At 46.1% G+C, this 24,441-nt stretch overlaps 1 protein-coding gene across 1 annotated transcript in view; it reads right to left on the minus strand.

The window, feature by feature from the left end:
- Nucleotides 1-11,339, minus strand: part of OPN4 (opsin 4) — a 64,922-nt gene extending 53,583 nt beyond the window's left edge. Inside the window, exon 1 of the mRNA XM_066598742.1 lies at nt 11,196-11,339. Coding sequence (XP_066454839.1) covers nt 11,196-11,339 — 144 coding nt within the window. The remainder of the gene's footprint in view (nt 1-11,195) is intronic.
- Between the last annotated feature and the right edge of the window lie 13,102 nt (nt 11,340-24,441).

The following is a 24,441-nucleotide window of genomic DNA, read 5'->3' on the forward strand; positions in this document are numbered from 1 at the left end:
TCGCGGGAAGTTCGTTCCGAATAACGAACACCCGAACATTTTGGTGTTCGCTCATCTCTATTAAAGATATAAAACTAGACACCCCTAACCAAGTGGAGACTTTCATACAAAAACACCCACTCACTTTTCTGGAGAAGCTGGATATTTTTCAATCCACAAACAAACTTCAAACACAGTATAGCGACAAACTTAAAGACCCACTTTGGTTTGAAACATACTTGTCCCTCCCATCCCACTCAAATAAACTGACATTGAGACTTTATAAAGTCTTGTTACTAAATTCTGCTCCCAATGAACCATGGTACTGGGGAATGAGAGAGAGACTTGAAGACCACCTTCTCCAGAGAAGACACCGTCAAAATACTTACCAACTCCCATGGATTTAGTAGATGTGTTAGAATCCAGGAAAACTCCTATAAACTTCTTATGAGATGGTATAAGATGCCTGCTAGCCTAGCTAAATTAAACTCTTGGCGTTGTGGCCTTAATAGTGGCTCTCTGCTACACATCTGGTGGGAATGCCCTATGATTACACCTTACTGGTCACAAATTGCTGAACTCACAAAGTTATCCCCAGTAAATATCCTCCTGTTGAAACCCTCTACCTATTTGTACCCCTTTAACAAAAACTTACCAACTTTCCTAATAACTGCTGCTAAACTCCTAATCCCGCTTATGTGACGCAGATCTGAGGCACCTTTTCTGCCCCAATGGGCATAGAGGGTTTCATAACTGTGCCACTTTAAAGAGATTGCAAACTGGGAAAATGGTACAAGACATAAATTTTTAAGCATTTGGAAACCCTGGTAGGAATACGTCACTTCAAACAATCTCAGCTTGGGTTCATGAACTTCACCCTATGCGCTCTACTACGTCATAAATTCCCCACATACCTCATTCCCCCAATGCTTCCAAAAATCTGTCCTCAGGTGAAACCTCAAATGTCTTTGGAGAATTCAGATAATTTTCTCATTCAGCACATAACAGGGACAGAATCTTTTAGACATGATTGCCTAAGGCTGCCTGTCCATGGGCGATAATTCATTGCGTTATCCGCGACAATAATCCGGTATTCATTTTTTTTCTCTATCTGGGTCCAGACTTCTTCCAGTCAGGACTTGTCTCTGCACATTAGTTTCCCTCTTAGTACCCTCTGTGGCCTCTCAAAGTAATAGTGCTCGCTTTTGTGGCCTCACAAAGCAATAATGCCCCTTCTGTGGCCTTATAAAGTATTAACACCCCCTCTGTAATCTCCACAAAGTAATAGAGCCCTCTTTGTGGCCCCTCAAAGTTCTAGTGCACCCTCCTTAAAGATTTGGACAGTAGCAATAATACACTTCCAGTCAGGACCAGCGGCTCATGGGGCCTCTGTGCCCGCTCCGCCGGCCCTCTTAACCAGGCTGCTGCTGTGCGGCGCAGGGGAGCTCTGGTCCTGGTAACCTCTCCCAGCCGACGCGTTCTAACTCGTCGACGGGTTGCTAGGGACGTGGCGGGTGTCGCCCCATGCCGCATCCTTCTTGCCATGACGACCAGGCATGCATCCCTGGCCTTCACCTGTCCTGCAGGGCTGGGGGCGGGTTCCTCAGCGCCTCAGTCAGTCTATTCTGTTGCTATCAAGCTCCCCGCCCCAAACAGCTGCTGGGGCGGGAGCTCTGACAGCATTTAAACACCTCTGTGTCTTTCTGCTGGTGCCAGTGTTAGTTAGGTCTCTGCTGCACTTGCGTTTTTGGAATTGCCTGCCTCACAGTTTTAACTATTTGCTTGACCCAGACTTCGCCCCCACCTGCCCCTTTTGTATCGCGTACCTTCCTATTGCCAACTTGGACTATCTGACTCCCCTCTGTGTTCGTTTGTTCCAGTGTTGTCTGTATTCGGTTCCCGTGCCCCACTTCCCTAGTAAGTGTAGGGACCGCCGCCCAGTTGTCACCCTAGAACTTAGCACAGAGGATCAAGCAGGTAGAGACAGGGCTTGCGGGTAGGATTAACCCTTTAGTGACGGCGCTATCGTAAAACTACGTCCTGCTGTTGCAGGACGTATATGGAGGGAGGTAGCGCCGCTATCTCCCTCCATACAGCGCGGGCGTCAGCTGTTTATTACAGCTGACACCCGCGGGTAATAGCCGCGCTCGGCCGTTCGGCCGATCGTGGCTATTAACCCTTTAAATCCAACGAACGCTGTTTGGGGGTCCCGCACGGCCCCCCCGCCGTGAGATCGGGGGAGCCGTGCAGGTGTCATGGCAGCCGGGGGCCTATTGAATGGCCCCAGGGCTGCCTTAGCAGACTGCCTATCAAGCCATCCACACAGGGTGGCTTGATAGACTGCCTGTAAAAAAGCAGTATGACGTAATGCTATAGCATTATGTCATACTGCAGGAGTGATCAAAGCATCGCATGTTAAAGTCCCCCAGGGGGACTTCAAAGTAAAGTAAGAAAAAAGATCAATAAAGTTTTTTAAATTGTAAAAAAATAAAAAAGTTATAAAAGTTTAAATCACCCCCCTTTTGCCATATCAATTACTAAAATAAAATAAAAATATGTATTTGGTACCGTCGCGTCCGTAAAAGTCCGATCTATCAAAGTAGTGCATTATTTTTCCCGCACGTTGAACGTCGTCTAAAAAAAAAATAAAGAACGCCAGGAATACACTTTTTTTAGTTACCCTGTCTCCCAGAAAAAACGCAATAAAAAGTGATCAGAATGTCGTATGTATTCCAAATTGATACTATCGGAAACTTCAGGACATCCCGCAAAAAATGAGCCCTTGCTCAACTACATCGACGAAAAATTTAAAAGGTATTGCGCGCACAAAATGACCGCAGAAACTAATTGAAACAAATTAAATATCTTAAAAAAATAAATAAAAGTACTACAGCAAAAAAAATACTATACAAGTTTGGTATCGTAGCAATCGTACTGACCCATAGAATAAAAATATCAGGTCGTTTTTGTTGCAATTTGTGTGCTGTAGAAACAGGATGCACCGAAAGATGGTGGAATGTCGTTTTTTTTCCATTTCTCTCCGCTAAGAATTTTTTAAAAGTTTTTCAGTACATTATATGGTAAATAAATAGTGCCATTGAAAAATACAACTCATCCCGCAAAAAACAAGCCCACATACAGCGACGTCGATGGATAAATTAAGGAGCTACGATTTTTTAAAAGGGAGTAGGAAAAAACAAAAATGGAAAAAAGCAAAAAAGCTCCGTCACTAAGGGGTTAAATTTGTATGGTATGTTATTCATAATGAATAAGTAAGTGGTTTCTTCAATTCAATGCATATTTCTATATAAGCAGGTAGAGTATTGCTGCACCTGAAGGGTAGGTGGGATAGTGGGATGGGATACAAGTCAGCAGTAGGGCAGTGGGTAGAACCATTTAGCCCCAGCCCCCCTGCCCCACAGGCCCAATAACAGTTGCATGTTCTGCTACCATTGGTGGCACACGACTTCCTCCTAGAAAATTTTTGAAAATGCTGCTTTTGAAGGAAGGCACTTACCTCCCACCATCAACCCCCCACCCACACACACACTTATCTGGCCTCTTCCATTTGCAGGCCTTCATGCAGATAGCGCCTCCAGCACAGATGCCTGTCTGGGTACTAAGCAGTGGTTGTAATGTGATGTCCCACACTCTGTAAAGGAAATACTTCTTTTATGCATGTGTAGAGAGTAATTTCCAGTACAGGTTCTCAGAGACCAAATAAGTATACATTTGTGGATGGGGTTATCTCCTTTCTTTGAAAGCGACATTTTCAATATTGTTCTTAGAGGGCACTTGAAAATTTAAACAGGGGCTGGCAATCTTAAGGAAATAAGGAAGATAAAGCAATACCTCTGCAGCGCCACCTATTGGATGGCAGCATTCCTGCAAATCAATATCAGACTCTTTATACAAGTCTTTATAAAAATGACTGAAAATTGAAAACCCAAATCCAGAAGACATACACAGACAGCTGAGGCCTATGATGTGGGTCGGAAAGGGTATCATTTCTCCTTTAGGAGATACCCAGAAGGTGAGTGAGACACCTACAGAAAGGAAAAATGCTCTAATGTCTACTTATGTCTGCTTTAGAGTTGAAAAGTTCATTGATGTCATTTGCATGTGACTTGATTATGGTAACTACTCCTAGTTAAACTAAATGATGTTAGCAAGGGAAGCATGACATTAAAAGGGAGCAACTAGGAGGAGCTCAGATTTTAATCTCACCGGTCATAGGAGTCCATATCTAACCAATAAAACTTCACAAGCATCATTTTAACTAGCTAAAAAGGACATATTCTCACTGATTTCATTAAAAAGCATCAGTGCCATGGTACATTTATTGAAATTAACAGTGTTTGAAAGACACGTGGGAAATGAAATAGTTCAGATTTTGTAAAAGTAGACTTTTGTTTCTCAAAGCCAAATGCTTTCTGAAGTACGGTAATTCTCTTTTCTTGCATTGGCACTCTACAAACTTTGACTCTCGAACCTGGGAATGGATTTCATGATCTGTACTCATAACTAATACTGGACTTTAATAAATGTACTATAACTTGGGGCATACATAGATGGCATGAGGGATCACAGTAAACCTCAGCATTGGTCCAACTAAGAGCTCCACAATTACAGTTAATTTCCACTTTTCCATTTCTAAGTCCATAATTCTGTGCCAATTAATTTATTATTATACAGTATGAAACCTTTCACATGGGATGGAATATGGCGCACTACACACCACTAGCTATGGCAATGTTGTATGTTTTCTGGTTATTTTTACACCTTGCTGTTTTACAATCCACCTATTGTCCTTCCCAATATATAGAGTTATTCAAAAGTCTACAGATCTAGTTAATATCATCCCTAATGGAGACTTGGGAATCAGTCTATATAGCCAGCAATCAACTCTTTTGGCTATCATCATATATTGACCACAAGATGTGACAGGAAATGGTTTTTCATATCATTTGCCTTACAGAGATAAGCTTCCAGCTGAGACTGTGGGTGCTACTGCAGTCCCAATAGGCTTATCATTAGAGATAAGCAAGCACCCAAATGCTCGGGTCCACGTTATTCGAGTTGTGCTTTTCGTAAAATTCGAGAGCTCTACTCGAGTAACGAACCCACTACAATGGGAATCTCTCTCTCTCTCTGCCTGCCAAAAAATTTGTCATTGACGCACGCGCTGCATTGCGGCAGGGAGGGGCCAAAACAGGCACGTCACAGCGTGGAGGAGCCAAAAACTGGGGTGGGGTCGAACACAGCGTGATGCTCATTCGAGTAATGAGCACCATCGAGTACGCTAATACTCGAACGAGCATCAAGCTCGGCAGATTACGTTCGCTCAACTCTACTTATCATGTGTTGTCAGGAAGGCAAGAACTGCAAGCAGGGCTGAGGTGTGACATAGTCATTATCTATTGTAGACAGCTCAACCACAAAGAGAGTTTTCAATTACTTGGTGAAGTTCCAGGTGGATATAATATGATAAAGCAAATTTCAGTCTGCCATTCAATTTGCAGACAACTCTTTGAGCTCTGCATTAAGTTAATTTACTTTGACTTACTGTTACATTTTGGCTCCGGCAGTGAAGAACTGTCACATGGTATCTGTCTTTTCCAATATTAATTCTTAAACAACAAAAATTGTACAAAATTATATCTAAAGTACTTAATACTTTGACAGTTCAAAACAGTCCAGGTCATAATTACATAGAGAAACGTGGTCACTATCTGAAACCTGTACAATTCCACTGAAAAACCAACTGAAATGTTTTAGGATAATAAAAAAAAAACTTAAAAAGGTGGTTGCATCAATATACACACCCTAAGGCCCCCTTTACACAAGTGCAGGTGCATTTGCACGTGCCTGTGTGCTGCATAATTGTAGAATGAATGATGCTTTTCGCGTGTGCATCGGCGTGTTTTCATGTTCTTTTTTCATGCACAAGGCATGTTTATTCACATGTGGCAAACAGGAGCACCAATTTAAATGGCTAACAACTCTAATGAGTTCCAGATGTGCTCTTTTTCCTGTGCAATTACTCAGTGTTTCATGTATCTCTTTTGGTGTGCAAATGCGCAGGAAAATAGAGTATGCTGTGGTTGACCAAAATGTGAAGGAAAAGTATGCGCATGTGAACTAAGCCATTGAAATCCATGGGTGCCATTCTCTGTGTATAGTAAACGCAAATATGCCCATGTGAAGGAGACTTAAACTAATACTTTGTTGATGCACCCTTTGACTTTATCACAGTATTCAGTTTTTTTGGGTAGGTGTCTATCAGCATGGCACATCTTGACTCGGCAATCTTTGCTCACTCTTCCTTTCAAAAGCACTCCTAATCTGTCACATTTTCGGGGACATTTTGTACCAAAATGGACTGATATTTGGAACTATTCATAATTCCCTCCACCTTGACTAAAGCCCCACTTCCAGCAGCAGAAAAACAGCCCCAAAGAATAATGCTGACTCCACCATCTTCACTGCGGGTATGGTGGTCTTCTGGTGATGCTCAATGTTGGCTTTGTGCCAAACATACCTCATTGAAACTATGGCCAAAAAGTCCCCCCACAGTCTCATCAGACCATAACATGTTCTCCCACAGACTTCTGGCAGACTTGATGTAGCTTTTAGCAAAACATAGCCAGCTTGGATGTTTTTCTTTGTTAGACAAGGCTTCCATCTTGCCTTGTTCCTGTCAGCCTCTTGGAGCCTCCTGGATCAATTTTCTTCTGGTCTTTTCATGAATTTGTGAGGGACCTCCAGTTCTCGGTAATGTCACTGTTGTGCCAAATTTAATCCCCTTCTTGCTGACGTCTTCACTGTGCCCCATGATATATGTAATGCCTTGGAGATGTTTTTCTCCCCCTCTCCTGACTGACACCTTCCAACAATCAGAGCCCTTTATTGTGCTGCAAGTTCTTTATGGACCAACTAAGTAAATGTCAGGAAAATCCTCCTAGAAGAGCTGAACTTTATATGGGGGAAATTAGAATCCCTGTAAATAATGTTAGCAGAGTACTGGCTATTATTTATCATGAGTCTACATATGATTGGATAATTCTGAACACAACGACATCACCGAATATAAGGGGGTGCATACACTTTTATTATTACACAGTTTGTTATTTCTTTTCCACCCTAAAAGATTTCTTTGCTTTTAATTTGAATTGTACAGATAACGGGTCACATTGAAGGTGGAAATAAATCTGAAAAGATTCATTTTTGTTGGATTTTGTAACATGACAAAAACCTGGCATTATAACAGAGGTGTGTAGACTTTTTATATCCACTGTATGTTCTCCCCATGTTTGCGTGGGTTTCCTTCAGCTACTCTGGTTTGCTCCTACATTCCAAAAACATACAGATAATTGAATATAAATTGTAAGGGGGAACAGAACCCAACAGCAAGTGATGGAAAGTGCTGCATAACATGCATGTGTCAAATAAATATAGGTGATTATTGCTGATTATTATCTATAGTGTTGCTGTAGGGATTGTTCATACAAACAATCCTATGGACAAGTGATCAGCCGCATTTTGGCCAATCATTATCTTAAGTGTATGGCCAGCTTTATACTGACTAAACCTCATTGCTATTGTTCGTGGGTAAGGAAACAATCACGCATGCCCAGTGGTTATGCTGTTGAGAGGCACAAGTATATGAATAATCATTCTCCATCCTGAAAAGGAAACAATAGTTTACAGTAGATGTAGATGAGACAGAATTTAGATTTATGAATGTGAGCACCTCAATGAAACAGTAATAGTAAAGTAAAACAGAAGAAAAAGATCTAAAGGTGATCATACTGTAGATAATTCATGCTGAGCGCTCCGAGTAAGGTATACAGTAGACGAGTGGGGCCACTTCTTTCTGTATATAGCTGTTTTCTTCTCAGAGCGCTCAGTTGGTATACAGCTAAACGCTCCGAGCTGCGTGGTATGGAGAAGACAAGCGGGGCCACTTGTCTTCTGTATATAGCTATTTTCTTCTCGGAGCACACAGCTGGTATACGGCTGAGTGCTACGAGCGAGGTATGCAGAAGAGAAGCTGGACCGCTTGTCTTCTGCATACTTGTGATTTGTTCTCCAAGCGGGATACCAGCTGAAATAATAGTATCAGCTGTATCCCGCTGAGAACTTAGCAGGCAGCCCTGATAAGGCTGATCACTGACATTTAGCAAGCTAAAAGTCAACGATCAGCGAAAAGTGCATGATGGCCGCATGTTTAGACACAATGATTATCACTTAAAAGATGAAAGATGAGCGAATTTTGAGCGATAAACATTGTGTCTAAATGGGCCTTGATTTGCATGTAAATTGGCCTCCAGGAGCTGTCTACAGTCACATGCCCAGCTGTACAGCAGCTCCATTGTTCTCCATGGGGCTGACAGCAGAATAGAATGTAATCTGCTGGCTCCCCATGGAGAACACTGCCTGCAGTCTTACTGGAGATAAATGCAAACTGCTTTATCTCCAGTAGCTGAGCGATGGATTTTAAGTTCACCTTAAAATCATCATTCAAACGAAAAGTGCGCAATGCCTGTGTTTACATGTAAAGATTATCGCTCAAATTCGGTCGTTTGAACGAGTTTTGAGCGTTAATTGTTACGTGTAAATGGGCCTTAACTGATCTTTTGATAAAACAATGTATACAATACAACTGGATGAGTCAGTCAAAGCTCTCAATTCCTTCCATTAGTCATTTTTTGCTCACTAACATCATTTGTTTATCTAGCCACACTATATTTGCAACTCAGTTGATAAATGCTGAAAAAGTTCTACTCTTAAGCCCGTTTAGACTGAACGATTATTAATAGAAAACTGTTCAAACAAGTGAAACTGAACAATAATCGTTTAGTTTAAACGCAGCCGGCAACTGAACGACGGCATAAAAACCAGCGCTGGCTTATGTACTTATGGTACAGTTTACACACTGATATTGTTCAGTGTTGTACATAGGAATGTGAAACACTGAACGAGAACTGCATGATTCTTAATGAATATCATGCAGTCAAAATACGCTGCCCAAGGGACATTTCACACAGCACAGAATATTCACAGTATTGCGGAATATGTCGTCCTGCGGAATATTCAGCTCCTAAATCTGCACTGCTAATAATGTGCAGATTTTCGTGTAGAATTGAAAAGAGCGCACTCCTGATGGCAATTCTGCAACAAAATCGGCAGATTTTGGTGCAGAATTCAGGTTCAGCATGTTCTCCAACACTGTTGCAGAACATTCTGTCCCATGTGAAATGTTCCTTAAAATGTGTCCACTTGAGATGAGCGAGCATACTCGCTAAGGACAATTGCTTGAGCGAGCATTGTGCTTAGGTAGTACCTGCCCGCTCGGAAGAAAAGGTTTGGGTGCTGGCGGGGAGCGGCGGGGGAGAGCAGGGGGGAACGGACGGGAGATCTCTCTCTCCCTCTCTCCCCCCCGCTCCCCCCTGCTCCCCCCTGCTCACTCCCGCAGCTCACCGCTCACCTGCGCCGGCACCCGAACCTTTTCTTCCGAGCTGGCAGATACTCGCTAAGGACAATGCTCACTCGAGCAATTGTCCTGAGCGAGTATGCTCTCTCATCTCTAGTGTCCACCAAAGCAATTGTTATCCCTTGAATTGATCTTTTCAACACACAATTCCATTAAAAGTACCTACTGCCCATATAAAATAACGGCTATGTTAAAACAGTGGCTTTTCTTGCAGAAAAAACTTCAGTGTCTTTGCAGTAAAACACATGGCTAAAATTCAGGGCTAGCTCTTGGATTGGAGCAGTGGATTTTAGTTTGCCATACTACAGGTCCACATGCATATAAGCCTTATTCAATGGGGCTAATCTGCAAGTGGCTATTAATGTTATTATGCGAAAAGTGTCAATAAGTGATCATGTCTACTACAACGTGGATTTTCCATTGAAAACAATGAGAGGTGGAATACAAGTGTTTTTCATACAATTTAAGGGTACTTTTACACTGCACAATTCTTGTTTGCATGAGCGAATGAGCTGGTGACATCATCACCATCTCATTCGCGCTCGTGCAGCCTGCATAGACAGGCAGATTCATCATAGATTCATTCAACAAGAATTGTTCAGTGTTCACATTTCTATGTGATACATAGTATGAGAAATATTATAACAGAATGATAAGTGAATGAGCCAACGGTGATTTTTAGTCCAAAAGAAATTGAACGATGAATGAGAAGCGCACATTCTCGATCATCATTCAATCATTAGCTTGCGTTTAGACTGAATGATTAGTCATTTTTTAAAATTCCTTTCATTAGTCTTTTTTGCCACTAATGTCATTCGTATTCAAAAAGTTTATCTAGCCAGACTATATTTGCAACTCAGTTGACAATTGCTAAATCCTGAAAAGTTCTACTCTTACGCCTGTTTAGACTGAACAATTATGGTTCAGAAAAGAGTTCAAACACGTGAAACTGAACGATAATGGTTCAGTTTAAACGAGAGCCGACGACTGAACAACGAATGAGAATCGTTCCAGCTAAAAGCACCCTTAAAACGGAATACGTGCCGAAATCCATGTGAGAATTTCATTGTGTGAACATAATCTAAAAGTAACAATATCCAGGTGTGACTAGTCTCCAACAACTGTTAGCAGCCATAAAAGATGCACAAGGACTCTGGTGACTAATAGATATTACATGGCTTACAGAATATGCTGCCATTACTACACCAGCCAACCCAAATCTCTTAAATTACTCCAGGCCCAGATAATGTATAGGAAGCTAACGATCCAGTCCAGGATGCTCCAGTGTATCAGTGACCTTCATCCCCTCTCCCTTTGGATTTGCAGCATTGACCACTTAGCACATATTATACTTACGGGTTTCAATCTACACATTTCAGCTCAAAGCAAATCACATTTACAGCTACAAAACCTTAGACTTTCAATACAATGATCCACATTACTTCCATAAGAATATATACAGTCTGCAGGTTTATTACTTCATTATTGAAATTCAGATAAATAAGTAGAGATCCACTACAATTTATACCAACAGAAATGTCACGTTCATACAGCATATATTTTGTTTCTATTTAGCTGATCACTGTGAAGCATTTAAATGTACAACAATGTAGCAATTGTATTTATTCTTCATTCGAAATAAAACATTACAATCCAAAATATTTAAATAAGATTCTCAAAAGCAAAAAGACAGAAAGTTATTAAGTAATGCAAAACTTACTGTGGTCACTATTGGTGGCAGTTCCACAAGTTTGTAAGAACTGAATTCAGAATCATTCCAGGTGCTCATAGACTCTAGTATATTGGTACAGTTAGCATCTTCAGGTGGGCAGGTGATGCCCTTTCGAAATGGTAGATAGTTCATACTTGGATCAAGATATTTGCTGGGGTCTGCTGAGCTTCACTGTGTCTACCAAGTCCAAATTATTTTTAGCTTTGTCTGAAGCTCAGATGTGAAGTGCTTATCTGTGCAGCTGCAGATAGCTGTTTTCATGTGCTACTGGAGGCAGAGATTCAACCTTCCCTTAAGTATAAGAGCAAGTAGTGTCTGCACATGCTCACTCAATGCCTGGACTCATTCATACATAGTTATATTCTGTCCCTCACAGGCACTACAGGTCTACGCTCTTCTAGTAACATTGCTGGGCATTAGAATGGTTAAAGTTTATATACATATTAAACTTATGGCTTAGAGTTTAGTTTAAGGTCAACTTGTGACTTGCTGATCTGGAATATCATAACTATGTCTGGGTAAAATATTTCCATAATGTGTGGGCAATAAGACATTTATATGAGTAGTTAGGCATATCAAGGAAAGTAATATGCTAACGTTATCAAGGAAAGTGGATGAACTCACCTGGTAGATGTTATAAGTATTGTAGAAAGTAGGTCATCATTAGAAGAGAATGGACTTTATAGCAAATACAAAAGATAGATGGATAGATAGATAGATAGATAGATAGATAGATAGATAGATAGATAGATAGATAGATAGATAGATAGATATGAGATAAGTAGATAGATAATTATTAGAGATGAGCGAGCACCAAAATGCTCAGGTGCTCGTTGCTCAAGTCGAACTTTCCGCGATGCTCGAGGGTTCGTTTCGAGTAACGAACCCCATTGAAGTCAATGGGCGACCCGAGCATTTTTGTATATCGCCGATGCTAGCTAAGGTTTTCATTTGTGAAAATCTGTGAAATTCAAGAGAGTGATGGGAACGACACAGAAACGGATAGGGCAGGCGAGGAGCTACATGTTGGGCTGCATCTCAAGTTCCCAGGTCCGACTATTAAGCCACAATAGCGGCAAGAGTGCCCCCCCCCCCCAACAATTTTTACTTCTGAAAAACCCACATTAGCAAGGCATACCTTAGCTAAGCACCACACTACCTCCAACAAAGCACAATCACTGCCTGCATGACACTCCGCTGCCACTTCTCCTGGGTTACATGCTGCCCAACCCCCCCCCCCCCCCCGCACGACCCAGTGTCCACAGCGCACACCAAAGTGTTCCTGCGCAGCCTTCAGCTGCCCTCATGCCACACGCTGGCCTTATAGCCACACCACCCTCATGTCTATTTATAAGTGCGTCTGCCATGAGGAGGAACTGCAGGCACACACTGCAGAGGGTTGGCAGGGCCAGGCAGCGACCCTCTTTAAAAGGGGCGGGGCAATAGCCCACAATGCTGTACAGAAGCAATGAGAAATCCAATCCTGTGCCACCTCCGTCAGGAGCTGCAAACGTGGGCATAGCAATGGGGAATCCATGTGCCGCACAGTATTCATTCTGTGAAGGTGTCGCATAGCTCAATCCACACTGCAAGGGGAAAGCCGTCAGCGCTCTGCCCCCTACCCAAGTCAGTCAGTGCCTTTGTGCCAGACAGGTCAAACACCGCAATGGGAACTAAGTTTGCACCAACAGCATAGGTGGGTCCTAGGAAACCCAAGACATGAACAAAAAATTGATCTGAGCAGCCAAACATGGCAGACTTGCACCGCGCCCACGGCATAAGCTTCGGCCAACAGATTTAGCAATCCTAGGCTGGAAGCGGACTTTCACTGCACCCAGGACATAGGCCTCTGCACAAACCCTCAGCAATCGCGTGCCTACAGCAGGCTCCAATGCTAGCGAAGCTGTGCACGTCTCATTAGCGCTGTATTGCTCCTGTAGTTTGTCCCAATGCAGTTCCCCGGATAGTAGAGCTAATGTCAGATTAAATACAGATGGGCTTTGGCCCACACTGCATGCCCCAGTCAGACTAGGGTTCTTTATAAGTAGACACAGGCAGGTACAACTCCGTGTGTACCGACAGCATGGGTGGGTCCCAGGAAGGCACCGCCGTTACATAAAATAATACCATTTCATTGCCCAGCACAGCTGAGGTAATGTCAGATTAAATGCAGGTGGGCTTCGGCCCACACTGCATGCTCCAGTCTGACCGGGGTTTTAATACATAGACACAGGCAGGTACAAATCCCTAATGTGAAGTCCGTGTGGACCCAAAGCATGGGTGGCTCCCTGGAACACACCGGCGTTACATAAATAAATCCCATTGCATTGCCCAGCACAGGTAACGTCAGATTAAATGCAGGTGGGCTTCGGCCCACACTGCATGCCCCAGTGTGGGCCGTGTGCCTCTTCTCTCCTAAGCTGAGTAGTTTCAGCACGGCCTGCTGACGCTTGCCCACCGCTGTGCTGCCACGCCGCACGGCACCGACTGCTGGCGACGTGCTGCTGCTGACACATCTTGATTGCGAGACAGAGGTTGCGTAGGAGGAGGAGGAGGGTGGTTTAGTGGAGGAAGCATACACCGCCGCAGATACCACCACCGAGCTGGGGCCCGCAATTCTGGGGGTGGGTAGGACGTGAGCGGTCCCAGGCTCTGTCTCGGTCCCAGCCTCCACTAAATTCACCCAATGTGCCATCAGGGAGATATAGTGGCCCTGCCAGCCTGTGCTTGTCCACGTGTCCGTTGTTAAGTGGACCTTGGCAGTAACCGCGTTGATGAGGGCGCATACAATGTTGCGGGAGACGTGGTCGTGCAGGGCTGGGACGGCACATCGGGAAAAGTAGTGGCGACTGGGAACCGAGTAGCGCGGGGCCGCCACCGCCATCATGTTTTTGAAAGCCTCCGTTTCCGCAAGCCTATACGGCAGCATCTCCAGGCTGATCAATTTGGCTATGTGCACGTTTAACGCTTGAGCGTGCGGGTGCGTGGAGGCATACTTGCGCTTGCGATCAAACTGTTGCGCTAGCGACGGCTGGATGCTGCGCTGAGAGACATTGCTGGATGGGGCCGAGGACAGCGGAGGTGAGCGTGTGGATGCAGGCCGGGAGAAGGTCGTGCCTGTGTCCTGAGAGGGGGGTTGGATCTCAGTGGCAGGTTGGGGCACAGGGGGAGAGGCAGTGGTGCAAAACGGAGGTGGTGAACGGCCTTCGTCCCACCTTGTGGGCTGCTTGGCCATCATATGCCTGCGCATGCTGGTGGTAGTGAGGCTGGTGGTGGTGGCTCCCCGGCTGATCTTGGCGCGACAAACCTTGCGCACCACAGTTCGTCGGTCGTCTGCACCCTCAGTGAAAAACTGCCAGACCTTTGAGCACCTCGGCCTCTGCAGGGTGGCATGGCGCGAGGGGGCGCTTTGGGAAACAGTTGGTGGATTATTCGGTCTGGCCCTGCCTCTACCCCTGGCCACCCCACTGCCTCTTCCAACCTGTCCTGCGGCTGCAATTGCCTCCCCCTCTGAAGACAAGTCCTCAGTTGGCTTATCACACCAGGTGGGGGTCAGTCACCTTATCGTCCAGCGGCTCTTCCTCCGAATCCTCTGTGCGCTCCTCCCTCGGACTTACTGCCCTTACTACTACCTCACTGATAGACAACTGTATCTCATCGTCATCGTCCTCCTCACCCACTGAAAGCTCTTGAGACAGTTGCCGGAAGTCCCCAGCCTCATCCCCCAGACCCCGGGAACTTTCCAAAGGTTGGGCATCAGTCACGACAAACTCCTCCGGTGGGAGAGGAACCATTGCTGCCCAATCTGGGCAGGGGCCCGAGAACAGTTCCTGGGAGTCTGCCTGCTCCTCGGAATGTGTCATTTTCATGGAGTGAGGAGGCTGGGAGGAAGGAGGAGCAGCAGCCAGAGGATTCAGATTTGCAGCTGTGGACGGCGTAGAAGACTGGGTGGTCGATAGATTGCTGGATGCACTTTCTGCCATTCACGACAGGACCTGCTCACACCGCTCAGTTTCTAATAAAGGTCTACCACGTGGACCCATTAATTGTGAGATGAATCTGGGGACCCCAGAAACTTGCCTCTCTCCTAATCCCGCAGCAGTCGGCTGCGATACACCTGGACCAGGAGCTCGGCCTGTGCCCACACCCTCACTTGGGCCTCCGCGTCCTCGCCCGCGTCCATGTCCACGTCCTCTAGGCCTACCCCTACCCCTCAGCATGGTATATTACGAGTAGAGCAGAAACAGAACGCTGTAATTAAATGTGCCGCTTATTGGCCTGTGGTTGGAGGCTGACTTCGCTTACGGAACGCACAGCAGAGCCAGGAAACAATTATGCGCAAGCCTGTAGTGAGACCTAGATGTGTATGACTGAGCTGCTGCAGTTCACAGCGCAGGACCAGTGAAGTGGACAAAGCCCAGTGGTAGGCCTTAAGTATTTTGCCTCAATTTTTTTAAATGGTGAGGTGAAAACCGAAGACACCGCATGCAGCGGATATAATGTGTGCTGTTTCCCTGTGGCGGGATGACGGCAGTCATGTAACGGGCGCAGCAGAGCCAGGAAAAACTTATGCGCAAGCCTGTAGTGAGACCTAGGTGCGTATGACTGAGCTCCTGCAATTCACAGCGCAGAACCAGTGAAGTGGACAAAGCCCAGTGGTAGGCCTTAAGTATTTTGCCTCAATTTTTTAAAATGGTGAGGTGAAAAACCAGAGACACCGCATGCAGCGGATATAAAGTGTACTGTTTCCCTGTGGCGGGATGACGACAATGATGTTACGGAACGCACAGCAGAGCCAGGAAACACTTATGCGCAAGTCTGTAGTGAGACCTAGGTGCGTATGACTGAGCTGCTGCAATTCATAGCGCAGAACCAGTGAAGTGGACAAAGCCCAGTGGTAGACCTTAAGTATTTTGCCTCAATTTTTTAAAATGGTGAGGTGAAAAACCAGAGACACCGCATGCAGCGGATATAATGTGTACTGTTTCCCCGTGGCGGTATGACGGCGGTCATATAACGGGCGCAGCAGAGCCAGGAAATACTTATACGCAAGCCTTATACGCATACTGAGACCTAGGTGTGTATGACTGAGCTGCTGCAATTCACAGCGCAGAACCAGTGAAATGGACAAAGCCCAGTGGTAGGCCTTAAGTATTTTGCCTCAATTTTTTAAAATGGTGAGGTGAAAAACCAGAGACACCGCATGCAGCGGATATAATGTGTACTGTTTCCCTGTGGCGGGATGACGGCGGTCATGTAATGGGCGCAGCAGAGCCAGGAAACGATTATGCACAAGCCTGCTGTAACGCTTAGCTGGGTATTAATTAGCAACTACTACCCCCAGCAGACACCATATGCAGCGTATATTATGTATACTGTTTCCCTCTGGCGGGATGACGGCGGTCATGTAACGGGCACAGCAGAGCCAGGAAACAATTATGTGCAAGCCTGCTGTAACACTTAGCTGGGTATTAATTAGCAACTACTACCCCCAGCAGACACGCAGTAAACTGAAGACAGTCACAGGCAGCCCAAATATAGTATTCTTCCCCAATTTTTTTGAAAAAGCCCACTGCCTATATAGCCAGTATACCTCTTTCCCTGTACCACTGTCCCTGCCTCACCAGTACTGCCCCTATATTGAGTAAAATGACTGCAGACTGAGGTCACTATGGTCTGCACGCCTGATAAACAAAAAAAAAAGAAAATTGTGCAACACTGCTAAAAGCAGCCTCAACAGTACTGCACACGGTCAGATGTGGCCCTAAGAAGGACCATTGGGGTTCTTGAAGACGAATATAACACCTAACACTCTCCCTATAGCAGCTACAGCAAGACAGCACTTTCCCTGATCTCTGTCACCATGCATCTGTGGCGAGCCGCGGGCGGGGCAGATTTAAATACTGGGGTGTAATTTGATCTCCCCAGCCACACACTGCAGGGGGGTGGTATAGGGCTTGAACGTCACAGGAAGAAGTTGTAATGCCTTCCCTGTGCTTCTATTGGCCAGAAAAGCACGCTAATTTCTCAGGGAAGGAAATGTAATGGAGTCGAGCACCGCGTGGTGCTCGCCTCGAGTAACGAGCATCTCGAACACCCTAATACTCGAACGAGTATCAAGCTTGGACGAGTACGCTCGCTCATCTCTAATAATTGTCCATGTATCTAGGCAACGGGATTTTAGTGTCTAAGAAGAGTATATTTGTTCCTGTTAGCTTAATGTAAAATATAATGAAGAATAACTTTCATTTCAAACTATGTCTAGGTAAAATATTTCCATAATATGTGGGTAATAAGACATTTATATGAGTAGTTAGGCATATCACGGAAAGTAATATGCTAACCAGCATGTCAAGGAAAGTGGATGAACTCATCTGGTAGATGTTATAAGTTTTGTAGAAAGTAGGTCATCATTAGAAGAGAATGGACTTTATAGCAGATACAAGAGATGGATAGATAGATAGATAGATAGATAGATAGATAGATAGATAGATAGATAGATAGATAGATAGATAGATATGAGATAGATAGATAGATAGATAGATAGATACATAGATACATAGATAGATAGATACATAGATAGATAGTAGAGATGAGTGAGCGTACTCATCCGAGCTTGATGCTCGTTCGAGTATTAGGGTGTTCGAGATGCTCGTTACTCGAGACGAGCACCACGCGATGTTCGAGTTACTTTCACTTTCATCTCTGAGACATTAGCGCGCTTTTCTGGCCAATAGAAAGACATGGAAGGCATTACAACTTCCTCCTGTGACGTTCCATCCCTATACCACCCCTCTGCAGTGATTGGCTGGGGAGATCAGGTGACACCCGAGTATTAAAATCGGCCCCGCCCGCGGCTCGCCACAGATGCATGGTGACAGAGATCAGGGAAAGTGCTGTCTTGCTGTAGCTGCTATAGGGAGAGTGTTAGGTGTTATTTTAGTCTTCAAGAACCCCAACGGTCCTTCTTAGGGCCACATCTGACCGTGTGCAGTACTGTTGAGGCTGCTTTTAGCAGTGTTGCACAATTTTTTTTTTTTTGTTTATCGGGCGTGCAGACCATAGCGTCCTCAGTCTGCAGTCATTTTACTCAGTATAGGGGCAGTACTGGTGAGGCAGGGACAGTGCGAAAGGTGAAAGAGATATACTGTCTATATAGGCAGTGGGCTTTTTCAAAAAAATTGGGGAAAAATACTATCTTTGGGCTGCCTGTGACAGTCTTCAGTGTACTGCATGTCTGCTGGGGGTAGTAGTCCTAATTAATACGCAGCTAAGCGTTACAGCAGGCGTGCGCAAAATTGTTTCCTGGCTCTGCTGTGCCCGTTACATCACCACCGTCATAGCGCCAGAGGGAAAGAGTATACAATATATACGCTGCATACAGTATCTGTCTGGTGTATCAGCTCACCATTTAAACAAATTGAAGCAAAATACTTAAAGGGGTTGTCCCGCGCCGAAACGGGTTTTTTTTATTTTCAACCCCCCCCCCGTTCGGCGCGAGACAACCCCGATGCAGGGAAGTAAAGGAAGCTTACCGGAGCGCTTACCTTAATCCCCGCGCTCCGGTGACTTCAATACTTACCGCTGAAGATGGCCGCCGGGATCCTCTGTCTTCGTGGACCGCAGCTCTTCTGTGCGGTCCACTGCCGATTCCAGCCTCCTGATTGGCTGGAATCGGCACGTGACGGGGCGGAGCTACACGGAGCCGCTCTCTGGCACGAGCGGCTCCATAGAAGACTACAGAAGACCCGGACTGCGCAAGCGCGGCTAATTTGGCCATCGGAGGGCGAAAATTAGTCGGCACCATGGGAACGAGGACGCCAGCAACGGAGCAGGTAAGTAAAAAACTTTTTATAACTTCTGTATGGCTCATAATTAATGCACAATGTATATTACAAAGTGCATTATTATGGCCATACAGAAGTGTATAGACCCACTTGCTGCCTCGGGACAACCCCTTTAAGGCGTACCACTGCCCTTTGGTGACTTGACTGCTTCTGCGCTGTAAATTCCACTAGCTCAGTCTTACACACCTACGTCTCACTACAGGCGTGCGCAAAATTGTTTCCTGGCTCTGCTGTCTTCATTACATCACCGCCGTGATAGCGCAGAGGGAAACAGTAAACATAATATACGCTGCATACAGTATCTGTCTGCTGTTTCAGCTCACCATTTAAAAAAAGGGAAGCCAAATACTTAAGGCGTACCACTGCCCTTTGGCGACTTGACTGCTTCTGCGCTGTGAATTCCACTAGCTCAGTCCTACGCACCTACGTCTCACTACAGGCGTGCGCAAAATTGTTTCCTGGCTCTGCTGTCTCCGTTACATCACCGCCGTGATAGCGCCAGAGGGAAACAGTAAACATAATATACGCTGCGTACAGTATCTATCTGCTGTTTCAGCTCACCATTTAAAAAAAGTGAAGCCAAATACTTAAGGCGTACCACTGCCCTTTGGCGACTTGCTCGCGTTACACGCATTCTGGCCACTATGGATTACTGGGTGTACACACTGCTCGACCCACGGTATAAGGAGAACCTTTCCACTCTCATACCCGAAGAGGAAAGGGGTTCGAGAGTGATGCTATACCACAGAACCCTGGCGGACAAACTGATGGTAAAATTCCCATCCGACAGCGCTAGTGGCAGAAGGCGCAGTTCTGAGGGCCAGGTAGCAGGGGAGGCGCGGAGATCAGGCAGCATGTACAGCACAGGCAGGGGAACACTCTCCTAGGCCTTTGCCAGCTTTATGGCTCCCCAGCAAGACTGTGTCACCGCTCCCCAGTCAAGGCTGAGTCGGGGGGAGCACTGTAAAAGGTTGGTGAGGGAGTACGTAGCCGATCGCACGACTGTCCTCCGTGACGCCTCTGCCCCCTACAACTACTGGGTGTCGAAGCTGGACACGTTGCCTGAACTCGCGCTGTATGCCCTGGAGGTGCTTGCTTGTCCTGCGGCTAGTGTCTTGTCAGAGAGGGTGTTTAGTGCGGCTGGGGGAATCATCACGGATAAGCGTACCCGCCTGTCAACCGACAGTGCCGACAGGCTTACACTCATAAAGATGAACAAAGGATGGATTTCCCCAGACTTCTCTTCTCCACCAGCGGACAGCAGCGGTACCTAAACTATACGTAGGCTGCACCCGCGGATGGAAGCATCGTTCTCTATCACCATCAAAAAAGGGGACCCTTTAGCTTCATCAATCTGTGTATTATATTCATCCTCCACCTCCTGCTCCTCCTCCTGAAACCTCACGTAATCACGCCGAACGGGCAATTTTTCTTACGCCCACAAGGCTCAGTCATATTACTTTAGTAAACAATGTTTATACGTTTCAATGCTCATTAAAGCGTTGAAACTTGCACCTGAACAAATTTTTATTTTAACTGGGCTGCCTACAGGCCTAGTTACAAATTAAGCCACATTAACCAAAGCGATTAATAGGTTTTACCTGCCCTCTTGGTTGGGCATCGGCAATTTTTCTGAGGTACATTAGTACTGTTGGTACACCAATTTTTTGGGCCCTCGCCTACGGTGTAATCCTAGTAATTTTTATGGGCTTCGCCTGCACTCATGCTACAGCAAGGTGTGTGGGGTTGGCCTACACTTTTGCTACATAAATGTAACTGGGGCCTTGTCTATACTGCAACTACTGAAATGTGAAAGAGACTGTTATCTCCCTAAACTGCTGCAACGGGAATGTTACTGTGGCCTGTCTTGACTGCTACTACTACTGAAATGGAACTAATACTGTGCTCCCCCTATACTGCTGCTTCGGACTTGTTACTGGGGCCTGTCTGGACTGCTAATACTACTGAAATGGAACTAATACTGTGCTCCCCCTATAATGCTACTAGTGATATGTTACTGGGGCCTCTCCCTAATGCTACCGCTGAAATGTTACTAATTCTGGGCTCTACCGATACCGCTGCTAATGCTATGTCACTGGGGTGTGGAAACGGAGGCTTCCCAAAGACATGATGGTAGCGAGGCCATTTCCCACCAACGCGGTTACTGTTAAGGTGCATATAACCACTGACACGTGGAGAGGACACGTAGTGCCTCAAAAACATCCCCCTCCTCCTCCAACAATGAAAACATTCTTGGCAAATACCTTTGCATTGGTCCGTCTGGTGGCAGTCCAAGAATTTCACCTTTACCGACACAACAAGAGAGCCCCCCCACCATCCCCCCGCCATGGTCCATTTAATCCTGGCAACATTCCGAAAACCAACTAAATAAAACCGTGCTACTAAGTCCGCAGTCGCCACCACATTCCCACCAACGCGGCTACTGTTAAGGTACATATTACCAGTCTGACTGGGGCATGCACTGTGGGTCGAAGCACACCTATATTGTATGTGACGTTAGCTCTACTGAGCAGGGCACTGCAATGGGACACATTTATGTACCGCCGATGGGTTCCAGGGAGCCACCCATGCTGTGGGTCCACAGGGACTTCACATTAGGGATTTGTACCTGCCACTGTCTATGTATTAAAAACCCCGGTCAGACTGGAGCATGCAGTGTGGGCCGAAGACAACCTGCATTTAATCAAACGTTACCTCAGCTGTGATGGGCAATGCAATGGGATATATTTATGTACCGCCGGTGGCTTCCTGGGACCCACCCATGCTGTGGGTGCACACGGAGTTGTAACTGCATGTGTCCACTTCTAAAGAACCCCCGTCTGACTGGGGCATGCAGTGTGGGCCGAAGCCCAACTGCAATAAACTTGACGTTACCTCAGCTGTGATGGGCAATGCAATGGGATATATTTATGTACCGCCGGTGGGTTCCAGGGAGCCACCCACGCTGTGGGTCCACAGGGACTTCACATTAGGGAGTTGTACCTGCCAGTCTCTATGTATTAAAAACCCCGGTCAGACTGGGGCATGCAGTGTGGGCCGAAGACCACCTCTATTTAATCGGACGTTACCTCAGCTGTGATGGGCAATGCAATGGGATATATTTTTGTACTGCCGGTGGCTTCCTGGGACCCACCCATGCTGTCGGTCCACACAGAGTTGTAACTGCATGTGTCCACTTCTAAAGAACCCCAGTCTGACTGGGGCATGCAGTGTGGGCCGAAGCCCACCTGCATTAAACCTGACGTTACCTCAGCTGTGATGGGCAATGCAATGGGATATATTTATGTACAGCCGGTGGGTTCCAGGGAGCCACCCATGCTGTGGGTACACACGGAATTCCCATTGCGGAGTTGTACCTGCCTGTGACTATTTATAAAAAACCCCGGTCTGACTGGGGCATGCAGACACCTTGACAGAATGAATAGTGTGTGGCACATGGGTTCCCCATTGCTATGCCCACGTGTGCAGCTCCTGATGGAGGTGGCACAGGATTGGATTTCTCATTGCTTCTGTACACCATTGTGGGCTATCGCCCCGCCCCTTTTAAAGAGGGTCGCTGCCTGGCCGTGCCAACCCTCTGCAGTGTGTGCCTGTGGTTCCTCCTCATGGCACACGCACTTATAAATAGACATGAGGGTGGTGTGGCTATGAGGCCAGCGTGTGGCATGAGGGCAGCTGAAGGCTGCGCAGGGACACTTTGGTGTGCACTGTGGACACTGGGTCGTGCGCGGGGGTTGGGCAGCATGTTACCCAGGAGAAGTGGCAGCGGAGTGTCATGCAGGCAGTGATTGTGCTTTGTTGGAGGTAGTGTGGTGCTTAGCTAAGGTTTGCCTTGCTAATGAGGGTTTTTCAGGAGTAAAAATTGTTGGGGGGGGCACTATTAAGCCGCTATTGTGGCTTAATAGTGGGACCTGGGAACTTGAGATGCAGCCCAACATGTAGCCCCTCGCCTGCCCTATCCGTTTCTGTGTCGTTCCCATCACTTTCTTGATTGGCTGAATCGGCATAAGTGACGGGGCGGAGCTACGCGATGACGCATAGAAGGGGGTGGAGCCAGAACGCCGCTCGTGCCGGACCGAGCCGAAGGCAGAAGACCCTTCTGCGCAAGCGCGTCTAATCGGGCGATTAGACGCTGAAATTAGACGGCACCATGGCGACGGGGATGCCAGCAACGGAGCAGGTAAGTGAATAACTTCTGTATGGCTCATATTTAATGCTCGATGTATATTACAAAGTGCATTAATATGGCCATACAGAAGTGTATACCCCAACTTGCTATCGCGGGACAACCCCTTTAAACGGGTTTTTTTTTTTTTTCAACAGCCCCCCCGTTCGGCGCGAGACAACCCCGATGCAGGGGTTAAACAAGAACACCGGACAGCGCTTACCTGAATCCCCGCGCTCCGGTGACTTCTTACTTACCTGCTGAAGATGGCCGCCGGGATCTTCTCCCTCGGTGGACCGCAGGGCTTCTGTGCGGTCCATTGCCGATTCCAGCCTCCTGATTGGCTGGAATCGGCACGTGACGGAGCGGAGCTACACGGAGCTACACGGAGCCCCATTGAGAAAAGAAGAAGACCCGGACTGCGCAAGCGCGTCTAATTTGGCCATTAGACGCCGAAAATTAGACGGGCTCCATGGAAACGAGGACGCCAGCAACGGAACAGGTAAGTGAAAAATTTCTTATAACTTCTGTATGGCTCATAATTAATGCACAATGTACATTACAAAGTGCATTAATATGGCCATACAGAAGTGTATAGACCCACTTGCTTTCGCGGGACAACCCCTTTAAGTCACAAGACTATTTATAAAAATAATATGTTAGAGAGGCAGAGTCTCTAAAAAGCAAAGATGGTCCTGAGAAGTTCACCAATCTGTGAAAAATGTTGTCTATAGATTGTGGAACAATTTCAAGGAAATGTTTCCCAACGTAAAATTGAGAAGGCTTTGAATATCCCACCATCTAAATTACATACCGTAATATCATCAAAATAATTCAGAGAATCTGGAAATATTCATGTTCAGAAAGGACAGGGCCAACGGTCAATATTGGATACTCGAAATATACAGGGCTAGCGTCTTCTCTGAGTCAAAGCTAATTTAAAATGGACTGTGGAAAACTGTTCTATGATCACATTAATCAAAATTTGAAATTTTGGAGAGGGACCATCCGACTTGTTATCAGCTACAAGTTAAAAATCCTGCTGTCAGGACTGGGGTCCAGGATACTGGAAGTTCCTAAAACTGTCCGCAACCCCTGTCCCTACCTACTTGCCCCCCTGGGCTAACTGCCAGGGAGACAACTAGGCGATGGTCCCTGCACTAGCTAGGGAAGTGGGACACGGGGCAGACAACAACAAACA

Source organism: Eleutherodactylus coqui, chromosome 4 (genome assembly GCF_035609145.1).
Source record: "Eleutherodactylus coqui strain aEleCoq1 chromosome 4, aEleCoq1.hap1, whole genome shotgun sequence".
NCBI lineage: Eukaryota > Metazoa > Chordata > Amphibia > Anura > Eleutherodactylidae > Eleutherodactylus > Eleutherodactylus coqui.